The sequence below is a fragment of the Manacus candei genome, unplaced genomic scaffold, assembly GCF_025592945.1.
Source record: "Manacus candei isolate 608988 ecotype Guabito, Panama unplaced genomic scaffold, ASM2559294v1 h1tg000086l, whole genome shotgun sequence".
Classification (NCBI taxonomy): Eukaryota; Metazoa; Chordata; class Aves; order Passeriformes; family Pipridae; genus Manacus; species Manacus candei.
In genome coordinates this window covers 4372738-4387555 of record NW_026138134.1, presented here as the reverse complement: position 1 = coordinate 4387555, position 14818 = coordinate 4372738, and the positions used below count along the sequence as shown (strand labels likewise).

Below are 14818 nucleotides of genomic sequence, written 5' to 3'. Positions count from 1 at the left end.
CGTATTTATCACCTTTGTGCTGGGCACTTTAACCTGTTGTGGTTTGTAATTAGCGTTGGGGGCTTTAATTTTTTTTATACCTCCCCCCCCCCAGTATAGGTGGGGTTTGAATTGAAAGTGTGGAAACAAACTCTCTGTTTGTGAACCTGTAATTGGGGTAATTTAGGAGGGTTTTTATGAGCAGCAAGCCCAGGTCAGAAAGCTGGGCTGGGTTTAAGCACACTTAGGTGAGTCTGAGTGTGTTTTAATAAAGACAAATTGCAGCGTCGCTGCTGAGCAGCACAAACTTGGCCCTTTTTTCCCTCCCAAAAAGAAAAAAAAGATGTGGAGAAAGGCTGAAATCCAGCCAGAGCAAACTGCATGAGATGCCAGCCCCTGTTTCCAGGGGTTGTGTTTTACTGTTCTGTGCTGGGGGAAGGTGCACGTGTTGCCGGGGAAGTGCTTTCCTTCCTCCCAGAGCACCTCCTTTAATGGACACAAAAATGGGTTTGCAGGGGAAAATGCCTCTCCTAGGCTTGGTAGTTGCTAAATTCCGTCCGTGCTGACTGCCAGGGAGGAAGGACTGAAGGACTCACAGATCCAGAGGAGCTGCTGGCTTTCCTGAGGAAAACCCCTTTTCCAGCAGCTCCCTGGAGACCTCTTTGCAGAAAGGCCCTTCCCTGGTGCCTGCCCTTGCAGGGAACCTGTGGGATCAGAGGGTCCCGTGGTGTAAAACTGCAAAATAAGGGGTTTTTTGCTGCTAAAATGCTCCTATTTCACATGCCCAGAGAGCTGGGGTTACAGGAATGACTTGATTTCTCAAGGCACTGCAAGACTTGAACCCCCTTTGGTTGAAGAGCTTTCCCAGGAGAAGGGGAGGGGAGAGAGAAAGGAAAGGAGAGCTGCCTTTATATTTATATAGGGAAACCTCCCAGATTAAACCACTGAGGTTCCCTTGGCTCCTCTAAACACCCAACAAGGTGGGCTTTGATTTCTGGATCCTTTATTAGGACCCTTCTATTTCTCCTGCTTTTCCTCCCTGGGTGGTTGGATAATTTCTGTGCCTTTCTATTAAGGGATGTGCTTTGGGGTCTGGTGGTGGTAAAACCATCCAGCTCATAGGCACACAAAAAATTTTGTGGCTTTCTGAATGGATCAGCTCTCTCTCATGACAGATTTTGGGGGGCTAAAACACAACGAGGAGACAGGGATGTACTTTGTGCACTGGGAAACCAGTGGTGTTCTGCATCCGCCTTCCCCAGCTGAAAAACTGAAAATAAAGAGAATTTCGTGAGAGAGAAAATGTGGTCCCAATGAATTGTCTGCTAATGAAGCAAACTGAAAAAATGAGATTAAATATGCACAGTGAGAGAGAAAATGTGGTGCTATGAATTGTCTTCTAATAAAGCAAATTGAAAAAATTGGATTAAATATGCACAGTGAGAGAGCAAATTGTTGGAATAAATTGTCTTCTAATAAAGCAAAGTTGTCTCAATTAAATTTGGGGGGGGGGGGGTCATCAGTCTTCTGGGGACAAATCAGAGAATATCCTGACTTGGAAGGACCCACAAGGAACATTCTGACCCTGCACAGGACACCCCTGAAGTTCTAAATAAGCCCCACAGACTTCAGCAGAACCCAACCAGTGCCACAACATTTATTAGTTCATGTAAGAGACAAAAATTAAAGTAGAACAAGGGGTGTGATATTTGCACTAAACCCACTGTCTTTATGGACAAACTTGGAGCAAGGAAAGGAGAAATTTGTTAAATCAAGTCAATTTAGTGCTCTGAAATCAGGGGAGCCCAGCACTGGCCACACTTATGAGGCCATTCAGGGCTGATTTATTCCCTGAGACCACAGAGACAAAATCAAGCCATTACAACCTTTTTAAAAGCTTTCTTGCAACCAACTAAAAATATCCATTGCTGACAGATGCAAGCTGTCAATAAGGAATTTAAGAACTCAGTATGAAGAGTGGAAAGAGTGCAAAGTCTTGATAAACATCTCAAATTGGGTCTTACTCAGTGGGAAACAAGTAGTTTATAGTGGTAATTGTAAAGGGCATTTTACATTGAATCAATTAAATGAAAATCTTTTAAAGCCTTTTTAAAAAGAGACCTTTTTAAGTTAACAGGTGATTTTAATTGGAACCATGGGACTTGCATCACGGGAGGCTGGGTGGGTTTTTTTTTGTTGAGGTTTTCTTTTTTTTTTGGAAGCATTCAATATAGGGCAAAATCGATACACTTCCATCAGCATCTGAACTCCCAGAGTCTTGCAAGTTGAATAGTGAAGGCAAGCAAGAATTGTAGTTTGCTCTGGGTTTGGGAGGCTTTTTCCAGCAATTAAATGTGCCTCCATCACAACTCCTTCATTGTGAAAGGTGCAGGAGAATTTATCAAGACTTGGTTGCTGAGGATAATTTTTTTAGCCAGAATCCTCTGCCATCACCCACTGTAAAACTTTTTTTTAATGGATATTTTTGACATAATCAACTGCAGTAATTGCAGCATTTAACTTTTAAAGTCCCTTTTTTTACCCCTTCTCAGGCCCCTGAAGAATTATCAGCAGCAGGCAATGCCTGTGAACCTGAGGGACAAATGCCATGAGCACAAAACCTTCCCTCTAAAGCAAATGACACTTTGGGCCATTGCCTTTTAGAGCTGGTGAATCCCTGCTCTTCCCAGTGCTCTGCAATCCATCAAATCCAGCGAGGTGAGATCCAGGAACAGCAGCTGCCCACCTGGGAGGAGGAGAGGGAAAACCAGGGGCAGGAATAACACTCAGGAAAAGGCTTGGAACTGGTTCCTCTGCAGAGCCCTGGAGGCAGAATTCGCTGGGATAACCTGTGGATCCTTTATTCCTCCAAAATCAACTCCGAATTTCAACCTCATCTCCTAAAAGTCAGAGGGAAATGTCTGGTGTGTCTCATCCCAACAGGGACAGCTGAGATCCAGGGGGAGTGGGGTGGCAGAAGAGGCAAAAAAACGCATCACACAACCTGCATTTTGGGTGAAAAAAACCCTCAAAGGGCCACTGAGAAGTTCCCAGGGGAATAAACACAAGGACAGCCTGGCTGATCCAGCCACCACCCCACAGGAGTGCCAGAGCTCCTGGGGTTTGACTGTGATCTTTGCAAGAGATGGTGCACCTTCCTTAGAGCAACCCTGGAGTTACATCCTGATGTTACCTCCAACAAATAAAAAGGTACAGAGCCTCTAAAAGAAGCACTGAAGCCTCTGAAAGAAGCATTGAAGCCTCTGAAAGAAGCATTGAAGCCTCCTGGGTGTGGACAAAAAAAAAGCCTGGAGAAATATCCCAGCTGAGTGACAGGAGGAATTCAAGGAGGGGCAGCACCAAGGAAGGGGCATCCCAACATCTTCCCTCCCTGAAGTGGAGGATTGAGGCCAGCAAGGTTGAAGACATGAGTATCTTTATTTTAGGGTCATGGGAAACATGAAACCCCCCTAAGTATAAACAGCACATATTCCCTGGAAGTGTCAAGGGCCAGGCTGGAGCAACCTGGGATAGTGGAAAGTGTCCCATGACAGGGGGTGGACTAGATGAGCTTTAAGGTCCTTTCCAAGCCAAATCATTCTGGAATTCTGCACTACAGGAGGTGGTTTGGATCCCTCCTGCCCTTCCCTACCCCTGCAGTGACTTCCTTGCCCTCCCACACAGGGCATTCCCAAACTGGTGGGTTCCTGTGTGGCTCCAGAGACCCACCAAAATCCCAGGTGGGGAAACTGAGGCACAGTGAATCCCAGCAGGGCAGGAGCCAGCAGCAATCCAACCCCTCCTCCTGGGCATCACACCCTCCCTTCCTGCCTGGAATTGCTATGCTGCTGCTGTGCACCCAGTGATTAGTGAGAGTGTGAAGTTATGGAGTGGGAGATCCAATCACAGCCACAACTCCAGCTCTGCACAGGCCTATTTGAAAGGGTAAGTGTTCCACAGTTGTTGGTTTTTTTTTTCATGCCTGCAACAATCTACACAAATAGGCTTTTAAATTAAGCAGTGATTTGGAATATAAGTGAGTGCATTTAAGCTGCTAAGAGATGGAAAGATCCTAATGGCTGAAATATTTGTCATATCACAAATAAACTGGCTGTATGGGGAGCTACTAATATAACTAATTTTTACCAAATCCTTCACTGCTCTGTGACAGAAAATGAGGTCAGCACAGGTTGAGGCAACAGCAAATGAGCAGCTGCCAGAAGGCAGCACAGAATACTGATAAAGGACTCTGCAGGAACTGTGCTGCCTGCCCACAGAAACAGGAATCAGTTTGTTCAAATTAAGATAGAGCTTTTCCAGAGCATCCAAGGTTTTAATGGAAAGGTGCCGACGAATATAGGCTTCCAATGGATCTGGAATACAAATGCCTTCCCAGGTGTTTCCTCCCTGTTCCCCCAGGCCTGGGCACATCCCGTTCTCTCCATGAGTTCTGTGGGATTTTTGAAAGGCACTGGGGTGTCAGAGAGGGCAGGAGGTGCCCTGGGGCAGCTGATGAGAGTCCCTGGGATTCCTACGGTTCCTCTGGGGTTTTCCAGTTACAGGAATTAACCCCTGACCTGATCTGCCACTCACGAGGAGGAAAAGTGAAAGGAAGAGGATTTTGGGTAACTTGGGTCACTGTAATAAAACAAACCAACCCCAAAGCCCACAGAGGTGGTGCCTGGAGCACCTCTAGAGGTTGAGGAGCCTCCCAAAATCACTCCAGTACAAGGTGCTCTGAGCTGCCAGATGGAGGACAATATACCCAGGGAAGAGGGAAATGCTCCCTGCCAGGGCTGCAGCAACAGCCTGTGTTTTTCTTGCCATGCTCTAAAGGCTGCCTCAAACATTTGGGACCAACTGGGATGCAGCCATGGTGTGGTTAGATGAGGAAAACAACAGAATTGTTTTCATTCTCAGAAAGAAACCAAGAACACTTTGGAAGGGGGTTTTTCTCCCTCCTTTACAGGGATAAGAAGCCTGTCTTTGAATAAGGGGAGGATTTTGGTCATAATTTTCCCTGAGGTCCAAATGAGTGAAAAAAATCAAATAACTCCACTGGTGAAGCAGGAAACTGAGACATGGGGAAACTGAGACATGGGGAAACTGAGGCACAAAATGTCTTCCATAAGAATTATAGAATCAGAGAATCCTGAGCTGGAAGGGACCCTCAAGGGTCATCCAGTCCAGCACAGACACCCCAACAATCTCCCCCTGTCCCTCAGAGCATTGTCCAAACCCTCCTGGAGCTCTGGCAGCCTTGGGGCTGTGCCCACTGCCCTGGGGAGCCTGGTCAGTGCCCAGCCACCCTCTAGGGGAGGAATCTTTTCCTAATATCCAGCCTAACCCTCTCCTGACAGAACTCCAGCCATTCCCTCAGATCCTGGTGTAAGGGAAAGACTCAGTGTCTTCACTGTGGCAGCCTGAGAGTGACCCCACCATGGCAAAAACGGGTCAGAGAGGGGACCAGGGTGTCCAGTTTTAATTTGGGATGACAATCACACATAACCCCAGCTCCCTGTGCCACGTGAGAGGGGCTCTCCTGGGATCACTGCACAGGGAGCTTTGGGAGTGGAACAGCGACCACTTGGGAGCATCAGCCAATTTGAGAAGAGTAAGCTCCACATGGATTAGCAATAAAACTTAAAGCTCGCCACACTCCCGAAATGGAAGGGTGGAAAGGGTTCATATTTGATAACCATTAAGTGGTTTAATGAAATAATTATAACCCAGACTCCTGAGCCCGGCCGGGATCAATAACTATGAGCTCTGAGCAACAGCATGACCCGAGTTCTGCCATTTTCCCAGTGCTCCCCAGCAGGCAGAGTGTGAGCCCACAAATGAGATTGACTGGAAAGTTGCATTAAAACCCCCCCATCAAGGGCACTCATGGATTAAGGGCCGCTGTGGCGCTGCAGTGGGCTGGTCAATACGCTTTATTTTCCGCATCAGCCCCAATTTTGCCACCTTCCCTCCCACTATTAGTGGGAGTCGATGTGCTGTCGATGCCTGGTGCTGGCAGAAGCTGCATTAATGCAGGCTCACAAAAGCAGGGCTCGTGGCATTATCACTTCACTCACTTTCAAATTACAGCCTAATGTTGTCTCCAGGCAGCCTGTGACACGTTAACACTATGTGTGGTTTGCTGGTGCCGGGCTTAAATATTTCATGGCTAAAGATTTCAGGCGAGATTTGACGACTGAAATAAACCACTGCCCGGTGGGAAATCATTCCAGGCAGGAGAGCTGGGCGTTGGTGGAAAATCAACAGGAAAGGGGTGATGAGGGTGATGATGTGGGAGAGAGGAAGAAGAGCAGGGAAGGTGTGAGGGCAGGAGGAGGGCTGGTGTGTCCCCGTGTCTGCTGGGCAAAGGCAGTGGGACAAATAAATCAAATAAATGCAGTGATGGGGCAGAGGTGATGAGAAAAACAATACAAGTACCTGCACCTGTACTGCAAAAACAATACAAGGTACTCACCTGTCCAGGTACTCACTTGTTCAGGGATTCACTCATCCAGGAATTCACTTGTCCAGACACTCACTCGTTCCTGTACCCTCACACAGTACCTGCACTTGCTCCCAGGCACAGGTTTAGGTGCCCTGTTGCTGCTTTTAAATGTCAAAGTGTTCCCCCTGACACGTGAAATGCAGGTGGATGGACCCTGAGAAATGCTTTGTTTTGGTGGGTATCCCTTATTTTGCTCCCCTGTTTTGCAGACAACTCTTTAGGTTTCCGTGCCACCGTTAATGGAAAATCTCACAAATTTGACATTGTTTTCACTCATTTGTTCACAAAAACTGCAGAACTCTGCAGCAGCCCCTTCTGTCCCGCTCTGGGTCTCACATCCCTCTGGCCAGACCCTCAGCCTGTACCTGTGCTTGTTTAGGATTCAGAAACCTCCTCCCTGAGCCTGACCAGGCTGGTGGATTTGAACCAGAGCTCTGACAGCCCCCACCAACACCCTCCTGTGAGACCCGTGCTGGCTTAACCCACTGATCCTAAAATACCCTAAAATACCACTTTCCCACCCCCATTTCCACTTAGTATCCCTTAGGGCAACAAAGGCATCACACATCGTTCATGGGAGGTGCTGCCACGGATCCAATTAAATGCCATAAATATTTTTGGGTGACATCATTCAAAACCTTAGAGGGGCAACCAAAAAAGGTGCCTCTGTGCCATTGCATGGTCAGGTGCTGCTATCTGGTGGCCCAGCACCAGCAGTGCCAGCAGGGCCCCCCCAGACTGAAAGGAATTTAAACCCTGCAGTGCAACACTTATTTCCCACTCAATTTCGTGGGATTAATTAACGTTGTGGTTATTCCCCTAATTATTATCAGGGGACTATAACAGCTGGCAGTGCAGGGGATGTTGCAATCAGCAGGCAGAGGCTGAGGGGACACTGAGGGACAGTCTGTCCTCTGCCAAGGTCACCTGGGACAGGTTTATTTGTTTGGTGGTTTGCCCAGGGCTGTGATTGGGGTCTGTGATGAAAACAGGGATGAGCACACGGGGATGGTTCAGTTCCTGCTGAGCAGGGCTGGCACAGAGGCCTCTTCTGCTCCTCACCCCACCAGGGGAGGCTGGGGGGCACAAGGGGACACAGCCAGGTGACCCCAAGGGATCCCCCAGACCCTGTGGGGTCATCAGCATATAGAGCTGGGGGAAGGAAGAAGGGGAGACAGGAATGGGATTTTCCTCCCTGGTCACCATCAGGTGTGATGGAAAAATAAATCCCTTGTTTTGCTTTCCCATCACCAATTAAGCTCTGTGTCACCCCCTAGGCTCTCTCAGCATTGCTGTGCCCCCAAGTACCACTCACAGCTCTGCCACTACAACCCAAAAATGAAGTGTAGGAATTTGAATGCCAGAGGCAGCTGAGGGAGCTGGGTTTGCATTTGGAGGGAACATGATCCCTGCCTGGGATCCAGTGGCAGGATGCACAGGAACAGCTCCAAGCTCTGCTGCAGGGTCAGACTAGACAGGGAAATGCTTCCTTCCTGAGAGAAGGGCAAACACTGCAAAGAATTCCAGAGGTGATGTCCCAGGTCTGTCCTTTGCCTGTGGTTTTAACACCGGGTCTTTCAGCCCTGCTCAGGCAGCTGGACTGGATGATCTCTCCAACTTCCCTCCAACTGATCCTGGCCTAGAGCTTTTCATGGACTGCACCTGGAACTGAGAACTGCCACTCCTCTGCTCCAGGCTTCACTGGGAGCAGACTGCTGCTATATAAATTGATATTTAACATTAATAAATATACCAGCAGTTTCTACAGAATACATGGTATTACTGCCCTTTATTGCTGAAAAATCCACCCAAAACCACCTCCCCACCCAGCAATGGCTTCTCCAGACTTCAAGCCACCTCTGAACCCCCAACTTCCTGCAAGTCAGATGCTTCAGTTCATAAATGCTTCAAAGACCAAATCATTATCTGTGTCTACTTTAAAAATGCCATTTATTGGCCAACATCTATGATAATCAGCTTTTAAGTTCTTCCATAAAAATGCATCCAGACCATAATTCCCAGGCAGCATCTGGCTCCCTTCCCTACTCCAGCACCCACCTGGATCATGTTTAGGTATCATTAATATCTTTATTTACCCTGAAGTTCACTTTCTTTTCCCTTCATCTACAAATACAAAGTGAAGACAGAGACAGTGTGATGCCCATTAAATAGTTTTTATTCTTTAGGACATGAACTGCATTTCCACTCATTACAGTACTGTAAAGTGCAATGGTTTCATCTCCCTCCTGTGCACACTTTCAAGTATTTAAAATGCCCAGAAAATGTTTCTTTTTTTCTCTTGAATTTTTGTTTTCTTTTTACAGCAGCTGAGTTATGGAGTTTTAATCTGGCAAAACCAACCCAGATGTGCCTACAGGTTTGGGTCCTTCACTCTACCCCCCACCTGGGGGTCCTCCAACACTAACTGCTAGTGGAATGCATTTCCCAGTGTCCTTAATCCACCTCCTCGATGGTTGGTCCAGAAGAAGCTCCACCAGAGGGAGGAGCTCCACCACCTGGGAATCCTCCAGGCATCCCACCGGGCATCCCTCCAGCGCTCTGGTACAGCTTGGTGATGATGGGGTTGCAAACCTTCTCCAGCTCCTTCTGCTGGTGCTCAAACTCCTCCTTCTCGGCCGTCTGGAAAACACAAAGCTCAGTTAGTGTTGCTCTCACTCATGGACACAACCCAAGAAGAAACCAGGATTATATATTCTAAGAATCTAGGCTTATATTTAGTCCAGATCATTATTATTATTTTTGCTTATGCTCAGCCCCACCACAGATGTAAAGTAACTTTTGCTCGGTCTAGTTTCAACACTACCTAGTACTTCTATCACTCTTTAATCTTAAGGTCCTGCTGCTCCAGGAGCAACACATGAGGTCAGAACACTCCTGGGAGAATTCCAGCTGGAAAAAGGAGGGTTTGGAAGCTGTGGTCGCTCAGACATCCAAGGAAGGAACTTGGACCAACACAAGTCTTGCGACTTCTGGTGGAAACTACGAATGGCTTTGGAGTCACTTTCATCACAGCAACCAGAGCTTCTCCAGCCTCCTGGACCAGCCCAGCCCATGGACATGGACACCAGGACCATGGAATGTGACCTACCTGATTCTTGTCCAGCCAGTTGATGATCTCATTGCATTTGTCCAGGATTTTCTGCTTGTCCTCGTCAGAGATCTTGCCCTGGAGCTTCTCATCCTCCACAGTTGCTTTCATGTTGAAGGCATAGGACTCCAGGGAGTTCTTGGAGGACACCTTATCCCTTTGCTTCTCATCCTCTGCCTTGTACTTCTCTGCCTCCTGCACCATCCTCTCGATGTCCTCCTTGCTCAGCCGGCCTGCAGAACACAGGGCATGGTTTGTGCTCAGTCACAAATTCCCAGGAGTTAAAAATCACACATTTCTAGTTAGTTTGGGCAGGCAGAAGAGGCCCAGAATGTGCTTTCTTAGGAACTCATGAACTACTGCACCAGCAGCAAACCAAGGCTCACAACTATAATCAGTGTGAAAGTGCCAATTACAGCCAAATTGTGATTAAAATAAAAAGCACACTTCAGAGCTCTTCAGCCTCCCACCCTCAGGAACACACAGGTCCTTACCCTTGTCATTTGTGATGGTGATCTTGTTCTCCTTGCCAGTGCTCTTGTCCACAGCAGACACGTTCAGGATGCCATTGGCATCAATATCAAAGGTTACTTCAATCTGAGGGACACCTCTGGGAGCAGGGGGAATGCCAGTCAGCTCAAACTTGCCCAGCAAGTTGTTGTCCTTAGTCATAGCACGTTCTCCTTCGTACACCTAGTGAGCAAAACCATCCAGTTATGTCATTAAGGTTGACATTATTAAACCATAATGAGCTATTAATTATCCTGAGGGGACATGGTCGCTCAGACATCCAAGGAAGGAACTTGGACCAACACAAGTCTTTCGACTTCTGGTGGAAACTACGAATGGCTTTGGAATCACTTTCATCACAGCAACCAGGGATTTACAGACTGCAAGGACACACCACCCCTGGCCTAAGAGTTCCTGCAAGCATCTTGTCACCTCAGCCCAGAGCTCTGCGCTCACCTGGATCAGCACCCCGGGCTGGTTGTCAGAGTAGGTGGTGAAGGTCTGGGTCTGCTTGGTGGGGATGGTGGTGTTGCGCTTGATCAGCACTGTCATGACACCTCCAGCTGTCTCAATGCCCAGGGACAGCGGGGTCACATCCAGCAGCAGCAGGTCCTGCACGTTCTCAGACTTGTCTCCAGACAGAATAGCAGCTTGCACAGCTGGGGAGAGAAAGGGGAAGTGTTAGGAGCCAGATAATGCTACAGATAAACTGTACACTACAGCCAGGCACATGGCTCGCTCAGACATCCAAGGAAGACTTTGGCCATCATTAGTAGACTTCTGGTGGAAACTACGAATGGCTTTGGAATCTGATTCATCATTGCAAGTCCAAGAAGATTTACTGATTTGGAGAGCTTTAGTCATCCAGGTGGTAAACAAAGGGCCTACACCTGTACTGCTCTGAGACTTGAACTCAGGTGGCAGTTTGTACCACCACCTCCCACACTGTGAGTTATATTTACATAGTTACCTGCACCGTAGGCCACGGCCTCATCAGGGTTGATGCTCTTGTTGAGCTCTTTGCCATTGAAGAAGTCCTGCAGCAGCTTCTGGATCTTGGGGATGCGCGTGGAGCCGCCCACCAGCACGATGTCATGGATCTGGGACTTGTCGAGCTTGGCGTCCCTCAGGGCCTTCTCCACGGGGTCCAGGGTGCCCCGGAACAGGTCGGCATTGAGCTCCTCGAAGCGAGCCCTGGTGATGGAGGTGTAGAAGTCGATGCCCTCGTAGAGGGAGTCGATCTCGATGCTGGCCTGGGTGGAGGAGGACAGGGTGCGCTTGGCGCGCTCGCAGGCGGTGCGCAGGCGGCGCACGGCGCGCTTGTTCTCGCTGATGTCCTTCTTGTGCTTGCGCTTGAACTCGGCGATGAAGTGGTTCACCATGCGGTTGTCGAAGTCCTCCCCGCCCAGGTGGGTGTCCCCAGCAGTGGATTTCACCTCAAAGATGCCATCCTCGATGGTCAGGATGGACACGTCGAAGGTGCCGCCGCCCAGGTCGAAGATGAGGACGTTCCTTTCGGCACCCACCTGGAGGAGACAGAGCAATGTTTTTAATTCACCTCCTGCTGGGGGGGTCAACAACTTTTCTATTTGGCCATCAGACAGTAAAATAGATTTCACCATAGCTTTAAACAATTATAGAATAAAACTTTCACCTAAGCACCTTTCCTACTGACTTCCAGAAATATTAATATTTCTTGTCAACGATTCCAATGGATAAAGACTTTTAGAACATTTAAAATACATATTGTAGATTGTACTACAGCTTTTAGCAATTAAGTAGAACCCTTAGCTAAGCACCTTTTGCACTACATTCCTGAAACATTGTTTTAATATTTCTGGTCAGGGATTCCAACAGATAAAGACTTTAAGAACATTTTATCTGTAGAAAACTTACTTAAAAAAAGACATTAACAGGCACATTGCTTGAGATAACTGAGTCAAAGGTGCTCAGAGGACTCAGAAGCCTTGAAGCTGTTCCAAGGAGGACAGAAGATGGTAAAGAGGAGGATGAAGAGGAAGGAGAGGTCTTTGTGACTGCTTATCACAGTCAGGGGAGGGGTGTCTGAGGGAAGTCTGATGGGACAGACGATTATGGGCTGGGTACAACCAATGATTTAATATTCAAATATTAATTAGATATAGTTACAAAAATATTAAGGCCTACACTGTGGTGTGTGCAAGTGCACCTGAAGTGCTGTGATGTAAGAACTGCTTTCTACTCTCCTCTACTCAAAACTGCCCAGAACTATTTCTCCTAACTCAGACCTGATTTAACACCACACCATACCTTTTTGTCCAGCCCATAGGCAATGGCAGCTGCTGTGGGCTCATTGATAATTCTCAGGACGTTGAGCCCTGCAATGGTTCCAGCATCTTTCGTAGCCTGGCGCTGGGAGTCGTTGAAATAGGCTGGGACAGTCACCACTGCATTAGTAACAGTCTGAAAAACAGCAACCAACAGCTCAGTTATCCATGTCCACTGCTCAGAGAATCACTCACGACATTCCACTCGAGTCCTAAACCTCACCTTTCCAAGGTAAGCCTCTGCAATTTCCTTCATTTTGGTTAAAACCATGGAAGAAATTTCTTCTGGGTAGAAACTCTTTGTCTCGCCCTTGTACTCCACCTGCACTTTGGGCCTGCCAGCATCGTTCACCACAGTGAAGGGCCAGTGCTTCATGTCAGACTGGACCACAGAGTCGTCAAATCTGCGCCCAATCAACCGCTTTGCATCTGGAAAACACCATTTGAACATGAATATTATGTTTATCCACAATTAAAATCTCTAAGTTCTTCCTAAAACTGCAGAAAACCATGGAACATTATGCTTAATCTGGAATTACAACTGCCTGTGTACAGGCATTGCTGACTTTCATCTCTTGGATATGGCACAAACTCAGTGGTACCATCTCAGAAATGCTGCAGCTGGACCATAAACCAGCATGAGACAGTTAGTCAAGGCCTTTTAAAACAAAGTGCCAAGAAAACCTGCAGCAAGGCAAGGTTTTAGCCCTAAGGCAATTACCTTCCTTGCATATAATATAAAATTAATTAGCAGTAATCTAACTGCATTAATCAGGCTAAAAACAAATTAGGGATTTTAATTTGCAAGAGGAAGCTCTAAGCCTGCTATTAGTAATTACTGTAATCAGGTAACATTTATCCCTTTGCTCAGCTTCTTTACACCAAGTCTAGCAGTCCTGCAGCCTTACCAAACACTGTGTTGGTTGGGTTCATGGCCACCTGGTTCTTGGCAGCATCTCCAATCAGCCTCTCTGTGTCTGTGAAGGCCACGTAGCTCGGTGTGGTCCTGTTGCCCTGGTCATTGGCAATGATTTCCACCTTCCCGTGCTGGAACACGCCAACACAGGAATAGGTGGTGCCAAGATCGATCCCGACAGCTGGTCCCTTCGACATCTTGTCTGGAAAATAAAAAGAAAAAAAGTTTCATTAAAAGGGAAGAACTGCTGAAGGTTGCCCAGAGAAGCTGTGGCTGCCTCATCCCTGAAGACTTCAAGGCCGGATTGGAGCAACCTGTTTCAGTTAAAGGTGCTCCTGCTCGCAGCCAGAGGTTGGAAGCGGTCGATCTTTAAGATTCCTTCCAATCTAAATTCCCCTGCTACTGCAGGATGACCCCTGCAATCCCGTTCCCGTTATCCCACGTGGCACCGGGAGCACACCGGGTGCATTCCCACTTTCCACCGCTCGGCGTCCTTTGCGCCCCCCACCACGTGGTGCGCGACTACAAGTCCCGGCGTGCCCCGCGCCGCCCGCGCCGCGTGACGGGCGCAGCGGGGCGGGCCCGGGGGCTGCCGGGAAATGGAGTCCCCGCCGGGCGGGCCGCGTGTGCTGGCACAGCCCCAGCCCCGTGCGGCACCGACCCCACTGCGATCCATCCTCCCGCAACACCCCGCAGGGGGCCGCTTCTCCACTCTCCCCTCCTTCCTCCCCGGCTTCGGGCACTACATGCCCCGGGGCGGTCCCTTAGGAAGGCAACTTGGGCGCTGCGTCTCCTGCAGTCTTCCCCCTCCCGCCCTTTCACGGGGGGGTGGGAGGGGGGTGCGGCGGGGAAGGAGCGGAAAAACCGCTCACAGATCAGGAGAAAACCGGGGATAAAAAAAGCACTGCAGCGACAAAAACCGCGTCTGCACCCGCCATTCCAGCCCGATCCCCGCAGCGAAAAGCCCTTTCAAGACACAAAACCACCCGCGCCCTCTCAAAGCCGGCCCAAAGCTCCAAAGCTCCCTCTTTCCGCGCCTCCCCCCACGCAACCACATCCCCTCGCTCCCCCCGCGTGCCGCACAGTACCCCCCCCAGCGCCATTACCCGCAGTCCGGCCCGGTCTGTTTCTCACACGGGATCAGAAGCTCCGCTCAGCTCCTGTTCGCCCAATGCCCCGCGCCCGCCGAGCCGGCTTTTTATACCCGCCCAGAACCTTCCAGAAGGACACGCCCCCCGAGCCCTGCCCGGGCCAATAAACGCGCGGGTTCCACCCCCTTGCCGGCCGGTGATTGGTCGCCGTCCTGCGTGACGCGCACCGGAAAGGGGCGTGGCGCGCCGGCCGGCCCCGTGTTCTGGAACCTTCATGCGCTTTCCCCGCGCACCCCCCGCCCGCTACGAGCGGGGCGGGGCTTCCCGTGCGCCGCGGCCAATCAGAGCCCCCGTCTCCGGCCGCGCGCGGGTGACGACCCCCGGGGGCGGGGACAGGGA

The 14818-nt window shown here is 49.3% G+C and overlaps 1 protein-coding gene and 3 non-coding genes across 4 annotated transcripts; all 4 read right to left on the bottom strand.

Moving 5' to 3' along the window:
- Positions 1–8642: 8642 nt before the first annotated feature.
- HSPA8 (heat shock protein family A (Hsp70) member 8) lies at positions 8643–14566 on the bottom strand. The gene is made up of 9 exons (XM_051812241.1): positions 14435–14566; positions 13321–13530; positions 12636–12841; positions 12396–12548; positions 11077–11632; positions 10563–10765; positions 10091–10289; positions 9597–9829; positions 8643–9127 (listed from the first exon to the last, which is right to left on the bottom strand). The coding sequence occupies exons 2-9, from the start codon at positions 13523–13525 to the stop codon at positions 8942–8944; spliced, it is 1941 nt and encodes a 646-aa protein (XP_051668201.1). The 5' UTR covers positions 13526–13530; positions 14435–14566; the 3' UTR covers positions 8643–8941.
- LOC127482388 (small nucleolar RNA SNORD14) lies at positions 9427–9523 on the bottom strand. The gene has a single exon (XR_007908587.1). It is a non-coding gene; the product is annotated as a small nucleolar RNA SNORD14 (small nucleolar RNA).
- LOC127482387 (small nucleolar RNA SNORD14) lies at positions 10375–10471 on the bottom strand. The gene has a single exon (XR_007908586.1). It is a non-coding gene; the product is annotated as a small nucleolar RNA SNORD14 (small nucleolar RNA).
- Positions 10842–10932, bottom strand: LOC127482389 (small nucleolar RNA SNORD14). The gene has a single exon (XR_007908588.1). It is a non-coding gene; the product is annotated as a small nucleolar RNA SNORD14 (small nucleolar RNA).
- Positions 14567–14818: the final 252 nt, after the last annotated feature.